Source organism: Hyperolius riggenbachi, chromosome 3 (genome assembly GCF_040937935.1).
Source record: "Hyperolius riggenbachi isolate aHypRig1 chromosome 3, aHypRig1.pri, whole genome shotgun sequence".
Classification (NCBI taxonomy): Eukaryota; Metazoa; Chordata; class Amphibia; order Anura; family Hyperoliidae; genus Hyperolius; species Hyperolius riggenbachi.
In genome coordinates this window covers 500,530,202-500,540,284 of record NC_090648.1, presented here as the reverse complement: position 1 = coordinate 500,540,284, position 10,083 = coordinate 500,530,202, and the positions used below count along the sequence as shown (strand labels likewise).

General features: G+C 45.4%; 1 protein-coding gene across 1 annotated transcript in view; it reads left to right on the top strand.

Moving 5' to 3' along the window:
• The first annotated feature begins 227 nt into the window (after positions 1 to 227).
• Positions 228 to 10,083, top strand: part of IL12B (interleukin 12B) — a 33,941-nt gene continuing 24,085 nt past the window's right edge. The window contains exons 1-3 of the mRNA XM_068273105.1: positions 228 to 281; positions 4,159 to 4,255; positions 8,875 to 9,138. Coding sequence (XP_068129206.1) covers positions 4,159 to 4,255; positions 8,875 to 9,138 — 361 coding nt within the window. The 5' untranslated portion in view covers positions 228 to 281. The remainder of the gene's footprint in view (positions 282 to 4,158; positions 4,256 to 8,874; positions 9,139 to 10,083) is intronic.

Sequence of the window (10,083 nt, the reverse complement as noted above, 5' to 3'; positions counted from 1 at the left end):
AGCAGCACATATATTGTGCTTTTCCACTTTACAACCGTAACCCAGCGATAAAAGGGAAGAGGAAATCATTAAGATACTTTGGAAAAAAAAAAAAACAATATGTGAAACCTGTCAGCTTCCTCCCTGCATTACAGGGACATTACCAGTGACGTCACTGCTGAGTTCTGAACTGCTATATAACCCAACATCCCCTAAGTCTTTAAACTTTGGTTGTAGAAACAAGGAAGCTCAAACTATTCAACATCACAGCTCCAGGCTCAGCTCCAACCACCTACACAGAAGTAAGATGCTAAGCTACAGATACTGTATTCATGTCCTGTTACTGTATTATAGAGTGCCTTTACAGTAGTGGTGTAGTTCAGCTTTTACTATTTATGTTGTCTGCGACTAATTTGATGAATTATTATCTTGCTTTTTGACTAATACTTAAAGGACAACTGAAGTGAGAAGAATATGGAGGCTGCCATATGTATTGCCTGTTAAACGATACCCGTTTCCTGGCTGTCCTGCTGGTCTATTTGGCTGCAATAGTGACCGAATCACATCAGAAACAAGCAAGCAGATAATCTGGTTAGATCTGACAATAATGTCAGAAACACCTGATCTGCTGCATGCTTGTTCAGGGGCTATGGCTAAAAAGAATTAAGGTGCGTACACACATGCGACTATAGTCGTTTGAAATGATCGTTCCCCGATCGTTTCAAACGACGATCGTTTAAAAAAAAAGCAGCCAACGACTATTAAGTCTAACGACGGACGAGCTAGATCGTTAAAAACGAACGATCTAGCTTGGCGGATTTTTTCCAACGGCGATCGTTTGCAAAAGTAGTACATAGTTGGAAACGGTCGTTCGTACTAGGCTTGACATGCGCATTTTGCTATTTCTCCATGGAACTTTTCATTTTTATGCGCAGGCGCAATAGTTGCTTTTACGTGATGTAACGTTCGTTCTAACGATCAGATCGTTACACACCTTTTAAAACTAACTTTACTTAGGTCGTTCTTTCATCAATTAAAAGTTCGTTCGTCGTTGACAACGAACAATCGTTGTCGCATGTGTGTACGTAGCATTAGAGGCAGAGGATCAGCAGGACAGCCAGGCAACTGGCATTGCTTAAAGGGAAATAAATATGGCAGCGTCCATATCCCTCTTGCTTCAGTTGTCCTTTAAAGGAACTGTAACCACGGGTTGAACTTAATCCCAATCAGTAGCTGATACTCAATTACCCACACAAAATCTTTACCTTTCTTTGAATAGATCATCAGGGGGTGTGTGGCTGACATTGTGGTGAAACCCCTCCCACAGTGTGATGCCATGACCATGGCCCTGTGAACCTCGTTGCATTGTGGGAAATAATGGCTGTTTCCAACTGCCAAGCAGGCAGTATCTTCCTCTGTGCATTAGAAACAAACATTCAGCAGAGATCACCTGTGAGGATTAAACATGTGGCCACCTGTGATACATTTCTGAATGTTAATTGGGGTGAGGAAAGATTTTACACTGACTAAATAACTTAAGTGAATTTTATAAAATATAAGCATTTTTAATCATTACGGTATTTCAATTATGGTTCAACTTGGTTTCAGCTATGGATCCTCTTTTAGGCTGGTTTCACAGTGGGACGTTAAAGTCCCACGTTACAGCAGCCAGTAACGCAGCCTAACTCACAGCACTGTAAAATCAATGTGCTGTTCACAGTAACAGGTTGCGTTACATAGTAACACAGAACGTTTAAGGGCTCTTTCACACCAGGGACCTCTTTTGGCGTTTTAACGCAAAGTCTATACTTTGCGTTAACCAAGGTAAAAGGAAAGTCCATAGACTTTCATTTTACCTTTCACACCCGACGCTGCGTTTCGATGCGTTGCGGTACGACGCATCCTGGCGCATTTTATCGTCGGGAATCGGCGCTTCCCCTTCGGGTAAATTAACTACTACCGCCGCTACTCAGTGTCGCACAGCAGATTCCCGACGACACGCCACAACGCCTGCAGGAGCCGTTTTCCTGCACGTTTTGAGTGTGTAACCGGCCTAAACAAAGTGCTGCATGCTGTACCTTATACTGGGCTAAGCAGCGTTAGACTGTTTGCACATGCTCAGTAATGTTGGAGGAGGAGGTCTCCCCTGTGGCCAGCCACATGGCTAATTAATATTCACTGCACTGCAGAGACTCCTGGTAGGACTGTAGTGTTGTCCGGATCATGAACGAATCGTTCATTTGATCCGGATCTTTTTTGTGAGTCGAATCATCCGGATCATCACAATGAAAGATTCGGTTCACAGTGGATGTCTGTCTGGAGGAAACAGGAACATACAGAATGTACAGTGCAGGGAAAGTCCTGTTCTTCTAATCATTTCACCCAGTCTGCTTCCCTAGTAAAATGATTCAAATGATTCGGTTCAAAGATCCGGATCTTGTCAATGATCCGATTCAAATGATCCGAATCCTTAAAAAAGATCCGGACTTCCTATCACTAACCTGGAGCGGCTGCTTTGACAGCCGCATAACGCAGCTCAATCTGACGTCCAACTTCAACACCACCACGCGTTGCGTTAGGGGCACGTTATGCAACCATAACGTCCCCTAAAACGCAACGTCTTAGTGTGTAAGTAGCCTAAAGGGAACCTAAACTGAGAAGGATATGGATTTTTCCTTTTAAAATAATACCAGTTGCCTGACTCTCCTGCTGATCCTGTGTCTCTTACTTTCAGCCACAGCCCCTGAACAAGCATGCAGATCAGGTGCTCTGACTGAAGTCAGACTGGGATTAGCTGCATGCTTGTGTCAGGTGTGAGATCCAGATACTTTTGCAGCAAATCAGATCAGCAGGACTGACAAGCAACTGGTATTGTTTAAAAGGAAACATTCATATCCCTCTCAGTTTAGGTTCCCTTTAAGTGATTTGAATATGTGATAAACTCATGTTAAAGAAGCCCTGTAGTGACATATAGTAGAATGCAGTAAATTATTCAGGACATTATGTTCACTGGCTTTGGAATTCTCAGAAACAAACATTCCACAGAGCTGCACCTGACAGGACTAAAGATAAACTCATGTTAAAGAAGCCCTGTAGTGACATATAGTAGAATGCAGTAAATTATTCAGGACATTATGTTCACTGGCTTTGGAATTCTCAGAAACAAACATTCCACAGAGCTGCACCTGACAGGACTAAAGATGTCACAACCTGTGATAATCTTTTTTAGGACGAGATCCCCGTACTTTAGCCCTATAAGATGCCTGTCAAGTGACAGGCAAACTATTGGGCCAATCAAAGTGCGGGGATCTCGTCCTACAACGTCACTGGACCTGACAGGGCCCAGAGTGGGACAATTGGAGCTGTTAGTTTTGAGGGGAACGTGAGTAAGTTAGTGGTACAGCAGTAGCATGCCTACTTTGAAAATGTTACTTGCGCTGCCACACTAAGCTGTGCCACTTGAGCAGTGTAGCTTTAGTGAACCAACCCCTACTGATTTGTATGAGAGCCAGAGCCATAGCTTCCCTACCACTGCTATGCAGCAACGCAGCTGGTGAAAATTAGCCCTTATTGTGCGAAGGGGGAGGGGGGGGGGATAAGTGATGGTGGCATCCAGGTCCCTTTCACTACTCTAATGTCTAGCTGATGGGATGAATCACACAAGTGTCACTCCCACTCCCAGAGGGTACTGCAAAAGGCTGGACATTGACATGGCGGCCCTATTCTAGAATTTACCACAACCCCAGCATGGTGGCGTCCCTGGAGACTTAGGTGGATATAGGAAGTAACTGGTGTCAGGGCTGGTCCTACCACGAAGCCAACTGAATCACGTGATTCGGGGGACAGACTGTAGGAGGCGGCATCAGCTCTATGCTATGCTGATCTTAGTCACCCTCTCGCTCTGTTGCCTGACTCACAGAGCACAGAGTATGCCTGCTGTGTGTCCATGTGTGCTGGCCCCGCCCCTTCATATTAACTGCACTCTACTCCTTTTTACCGGGAATGGGGGTGCACCCTTAAAAGTTTGTTTCAGGCAGCAAAGAGTCTAGATCCTGCCCTGTCTGGTGATCTTTGGGTGCTGACAGGCCCCTTCGCAGTGATAAGTAGGGTAGGCAGGGGATTTTGTTGATATGCTGCGACAAGCAATTGAAAAGAACTAACAGACCGTTTTACTGACAGATGAGGCACCTCGTGTGGGGGAATTTCATTGTGACTCTACTGTTGCTCAGTCCGGTTCCTGGAGCCTCACTCCGGGAATTGTCAGTGAAGAAGAACAGTAAGTATACTCCTTCTTATAGTCTTATCTTGAAAAAATGTCATGTATAATATCAGAGGAGATGGACATTGGGGGGTGTGGCTTACGTCAACCAATTAAACTTTTTTTTAGATGAGCAGTTCACTCTGTTGATTCTAGATATTAGAGCGGAACAACCCCTCCAAGAGGCATGATTATGTAGGACCGCACAGGAAGTGGACATGACACACAAAAGCAGGGGTGCAACTAGAATGTATGGGACCCCCCTGGGTCCATTAGCCCGTAAATCCCCCTCCCCCCAGCCAGCCATTAAAGTGAAAAATATATATAAAAAACACACACAAACCATTTCCAGCCACCTCCTTCCGCCATGCAGAGTAGTCCAGCGCTGCAGGTTTCCTCCACGCTTCACAGCCAGACACTCTGTGCTGCCAACTTTGGTTCTCAGTCACATGACTTGCATTGGTCATGTGATCAGGAGCTGGCAAATGGCAGTAGAGACTAGTTTGTGGCTGTAAAGGGAAGAGGAGCCCTGCAGCACTGGAACAGGTAAATGTTTTACCGCTTACCGTGCTACTCTGCATGCAGGTGGGGAGAGGGAGGAGGAGCTGCCCCCCCCCCCCCAGCCCCTGGGCCCCCCTGCAATTGCAGGTGTTACAGGGGCTATAGTTACACCCTCCTGACATGCAAATGCCCACTGCTCCAAATAGAGAAATGAACTAAGCCTACCAAAGTCAGCAGAGGGCAATGAAAGGGCTTTCAGCTGGTTAATTGACTGCCATTTAGACAGACTGCCAAAGCCAATCAAAGTTCCCATAGTGAATGATCACCGGCATCAGCAAGATACCAGTGGTCATAAACAAAATGAAAGTAAAAACATACACATGCACATTACTTTCTGTGTACTGCTCAGTACACAGGATAGTGTGGGGACATCTAGTGGACAAAAAGTAAAAAGACATGATAAATACAGGAAAATTAATATTTACCTATTGGAAATTTTCCTTTCCTGGTGCATTTCCATGGCAGCATACTAAGGGGCGGGGCCAGAACCCATAGTATGTTGCCATGGAACCCCCAGGGAAACAGGAAAATGAATACTTAACTATTGGAAATGTTCCTTTCCTGGTGCATTTCCATGGCAGCATACTATGGGTTCTGGCTCCGCCCCTTATTACGCTACCATGGAAGCACTAGTGAAACATAAAATACGCATTAAAATAAATTAAAAAAATAAATCCCCCATTAGTTATTAACTTGTTCTTCCCCACTCCATATAGTTCTAAAAATAGTTATATAAAAAAAAGTGAATGTATTTTAAAAAAATACAGTTACCTTAGGGTCTTTTCAATATGTATATCACAAAAGTATTACAGTTTTTTTTTTCTAAATAAGGGCTTGTAAGTTGTAAATATTAATATAGTGTAAAGAAACACAAAATGAAAAAAATACCCCTTTATTTCCAAATAAAATATTGCTGCCACACATTGTACTACAGACACAATTTAAACCAGTGGTCCTCAAACTAAGGCCCGCGGGCCGAATGTGGCCCCCTGAGGCTTTTTTACCGGCCCCCCCACAAACAAATTGTATCACTTATAGATGCGGTCAGCTGCATCTTTAAATATTGGTGGTCTGCATATAGAATAGCAGTGCTGGCAGCACCCATCCACATGGAAGCCAAAAAGCAGTCATTTGCTGGTTTCCAATCAAATTCCACATCAGGTGACACTGCTGTCCACTGCAGGTTGTCACCTGGGTATGCTTCACTGTCTGGCCTGCAAAGACTTGTACATCATTTTATGTATACTCCGGCCCCCCAGCAGTCTGAAGTATGTTGACCCGGCCCTTGACCCAAATCATGTGTTATGTCTATACTGTGGAGTGTCCTCTGGCTTAGTCCCCCTGTTTGTTTTTGTCCCCTTGTCTTTTCCCCAGTTTTTTCTCCGTTTTGATTGCCTGATGAAGCGGGAGCTTTGCCCGTGAAACGCGTTGCATAACCTGGAGAATTCTCAATAAACAATACTGTTGTTTGTATACAGCTCATTGGCTGGTCTTTGCTTAAGGGAGGTGAATCCACCCACATCCCTCCGTTTTTAAAACGTTTTCCAAACGGAAGTCTTTTACACTTTCTGGCGCCTCTGTTGTCTGACGATCACATTGAATAGTCCACCCTTGGTGGAGGGGTGCATCCCCGTCCTTTTTTCCTGTCTACAGAGAGCGACATTTTATACCTGAGTGGGGTCAGGTTATAATTCTCCCCACCTGCCGTTTCAGTGGTTGCCTGTGTGGTGACCCAGTTTTGTGAGTATATTGATTATTGATTACTTTTATGTGCAATTATTCTAACATACTACACCATATCGGGCTCTTGGTCTCATTTTTCGTTTCATAAGCTTGACCCAAATCGTTTGGGGACCCCTGATTTAAACGATGTAATAATAACCAGGACAAATGGGCAAATAAAATGTGTGAGTTTTTTCTAGAGTAGCACATTTTATTTTATAACTAAGATGGCTGGAAACGAGGAAATAATGTTTTTTTCATTTTTTTTTCTGTTTATTGGTTTTAAAATGCATGTAAAATAAGATATTTCTTAGAAAAAAGTACCACCCAAAGAAAGTCTAATCTGTGGCGGAAAAAAAACCCCAACAAGTTATAGATCATTTAGCTGTGAGAAGTAGCAATAAAGTTATTGGTGAACAAATGAGAGGAGTGTGAAATGTGAAAATTGCTCTGGTTTTTTTAAGGGGAAAAAAAACCTTTAGGCCTCTTTCACAGTAGAACGTGGCGTTTTTATGCGACGTTAAAGTCGCAACGCAAATTACAACGCAATACTCCAAAAAAATTTGCACGGCAACTTAATGTCCCGTTATCGTCGCATACAGTAGAACATACAGGCAATGAAAAGTATGCTTCCAAGTCATTACTGAGCATTGTGCAAACAGTCCAACGCAGCTAATAGCGTGTATAACGCACAGCATGCAGTACTTTCACTTACCGTGCAGCGTTAGACACCAACACAACTTGTGCACTGTGACTGGGGCAATGATTTTTTATTGCAGTGAGTTATTCTGTGTTAAATGTAGTTTTAACGTGCGACTTTAACGTTGCACTGTGAAAGAGGCCTAAAGGTGGCCATACATCAGGCGACTTGATGAAAATCGGTGCTGCCAAGTGCATGCCCAATCAACAATGCGACCAATTTCGAGCTGAAATTGGTCGCAGTAATTGGTCGGACATGCTGCAAGATGTAGGGCCAACTTACTCAATCAGGTGCGCGGCCATGAAGGCGAGCGATATCAGGATGAGTGACGAATGCAACGAACCCCCCGGGGCTGTTCCTGCAATGTATAAATGTGCTGTGTGTGTTTATATATTACCTGTCGTGTGTCTGTACATTACCTGTCCCGTCTGTCTTCGGCCACTCATCTATTAGACACATACCTTTAAGGTGCTCACATATCTAGCGAAGTATGGGCGCATCGACCAAGAGACAGATCTCTCTCTGATCCAATCTGATTGGAGATAGATCTGTCAGTTGCCCATACACCACAGGCTGATTCCCGATTGATCGCAGCATGAACTCTTGCAGTGCAGGGATCAGCCTAGTGATGCTGCCTTGTTGCCTACCACACTCCCCCCCCCCCCCCCCCCCGATGCTTCTCCCCTTAGTGTAAAATGTGCCCCCCCCATGCATAAATATTTTACCGGTCGTGTCCGCCACTGACTCCGTCTCTGCACCCTTTCTCCCACGCATGCACCCTACGTTGTTGCCAGCGTCACATGGGCGCAATTGTGATGTCACATGTGACCATGCCACGTTGAGACAGCAACCATGCGGGGTGTATGTGTGGGAGGAAGGGTACAGAGACGGAGCCAGCGGTGGACATGACGTAAAGTATTCATGCACGGGGCACATTATACCTTAGTAGCTCATTCCAATATCACATGCCGTTACCGCCCCGCACCTGATAGAGCCCGACATCTTGCAGCATGTCTGATCGATACAAGCGACCAATTTATGGCCCGAAATTGGTCACATCGTCAATCGGGCATGCTCTTGGCAGCACCGATTTTCATCCATTTGATTATAATAATCAAATCGGATGCAGGGCCGGCGCTACCATAGAGGCAAAGGGGGCAATTGCCCCAGGGCCCCTGAGTAATGCAGAGCCCCCAGGTCTCTCCTGACTTGTGCCCCATGGGGTTCCTGCTCCTATTGGTCAAAAGAGCAACTCTTCTATCCTGGTGTGCTGCTCCATCCATGCTCCCTGTCTTCATCTCAGCTGGCTGCCTCTTCTCCATGACCCGTCATTACGCAATAACAAGCATGGAGTCATGAAAAAGAGGAAGACAGGGAGCATGTATGGAGCAGCATGCCGGGATAGGTAAGTCGTTATTCTGACAAAAACAGTGCAGGGCTTTGGAGGACGCAGTAATGTTGAAATGGGAGATCTAGGGGCACAGCAGCTGGCTCAGGTACCCCGGGGATGGATATGCTGGGGGAGGGGGCAGGGGGGCCCAAGGTTATTTTTGATGGTCAATCGCCCGCCAAGTCGCCTGATGAATGGCCACTTTTAATGGTGATGTGGTTAATACATCCTCTAACTCCTCTATTGCTTTTCTTTATCTCTCAGCATGGGTAGTAGACAAGACTTCTTATGAAAGCGTGCCAGTAAGTCTTAAGTGCAACGCTCCAGACGATGTAACCGTTCACTGGAAGAAAAACGGTCGACGAGTACCCGATAAAAACGTCTCTGATGGGGTCCTCAATCTGACAGTGAGTGAACCAGTCAGTGTGGGGAATTTCACTTGCCACGCCTCAAATGGTTCCATCCTGGATTACAAGGTAGTTTTGCTACATGAGACAAACCTATCGCTACCTGAAAGGATATTGTTGCGTAAGTATGACATCACTTCCTGTCTGCTTTGGTGCATCTTTGTCACTCCATTATGGAGAACAGCAGTCATTGATTATAATACTGTATCTTTATGTCAGTGCAATATGCCTGTCACATGTATTACCTGCACAGGGCCGGCACTTCCATAGAGGCAAAAAAGGCAATTGCCCCAGGGCCCCCAGAGCCTCTGGGGGCCCCCTCCTCCCCTCCAGCTATGGTGACTCATGAGCAGTGGCGTAGCTAAGGAGCTGTGGGCCCCGATGCAAGTTTTACATTGGGGGGCCCCCCAAGCACTCTTTATATAACAATTGATACGGCACACCAAAACCTGCCAATGGCAACTACAGTGTCAGAAGTGCAAGAAGGGGATGGGGAGCAGTTTGTTAATGATTACCACTATTCAAAGTATCTATAGAAGTTATTATTATGAGCACAGGACCAATAGAGAGCTAATACTGTAGTTGAGGGAAGGCCCTTTGGGGCCCCTCTGGCCCAAGGGCCCCGATGCGGTCGCTACCTCTGCACCCCCTATTGCTACGCCCCTGCTCATGAGAGCGGGGATGCCTAGTGTTTACTCTGTATAGGAAAAGGAGGAGGCGTATAATGGGAACCCCAAAAATTATTTTTAGGAGACATATGATGGACCCCTAGATATACTGTGTGTGTGTGTGTGGAGGGGGGGGGGGGGGTCGCTGGATTGGGCCCGGCAGCTGGCTCAGGGGAACTGGGGGTGATTTGGTGGTGTTAAGGGCCCCCCCAAGTTACTTTTGCCCCAGGGCCCCCTTGTATCTAAAACTGGCCCTGTACCTGCATATTGTTCTAATTTGCTTGACATTAGTGATTTGTTTACTTGATTTTTTACTAAACAATACTTGCTTAGTAAGCTGGCGTGTATTTTCAGGACTGTATTTTTATGCTTTTGTTTGTTTTACAAGTACACATTTG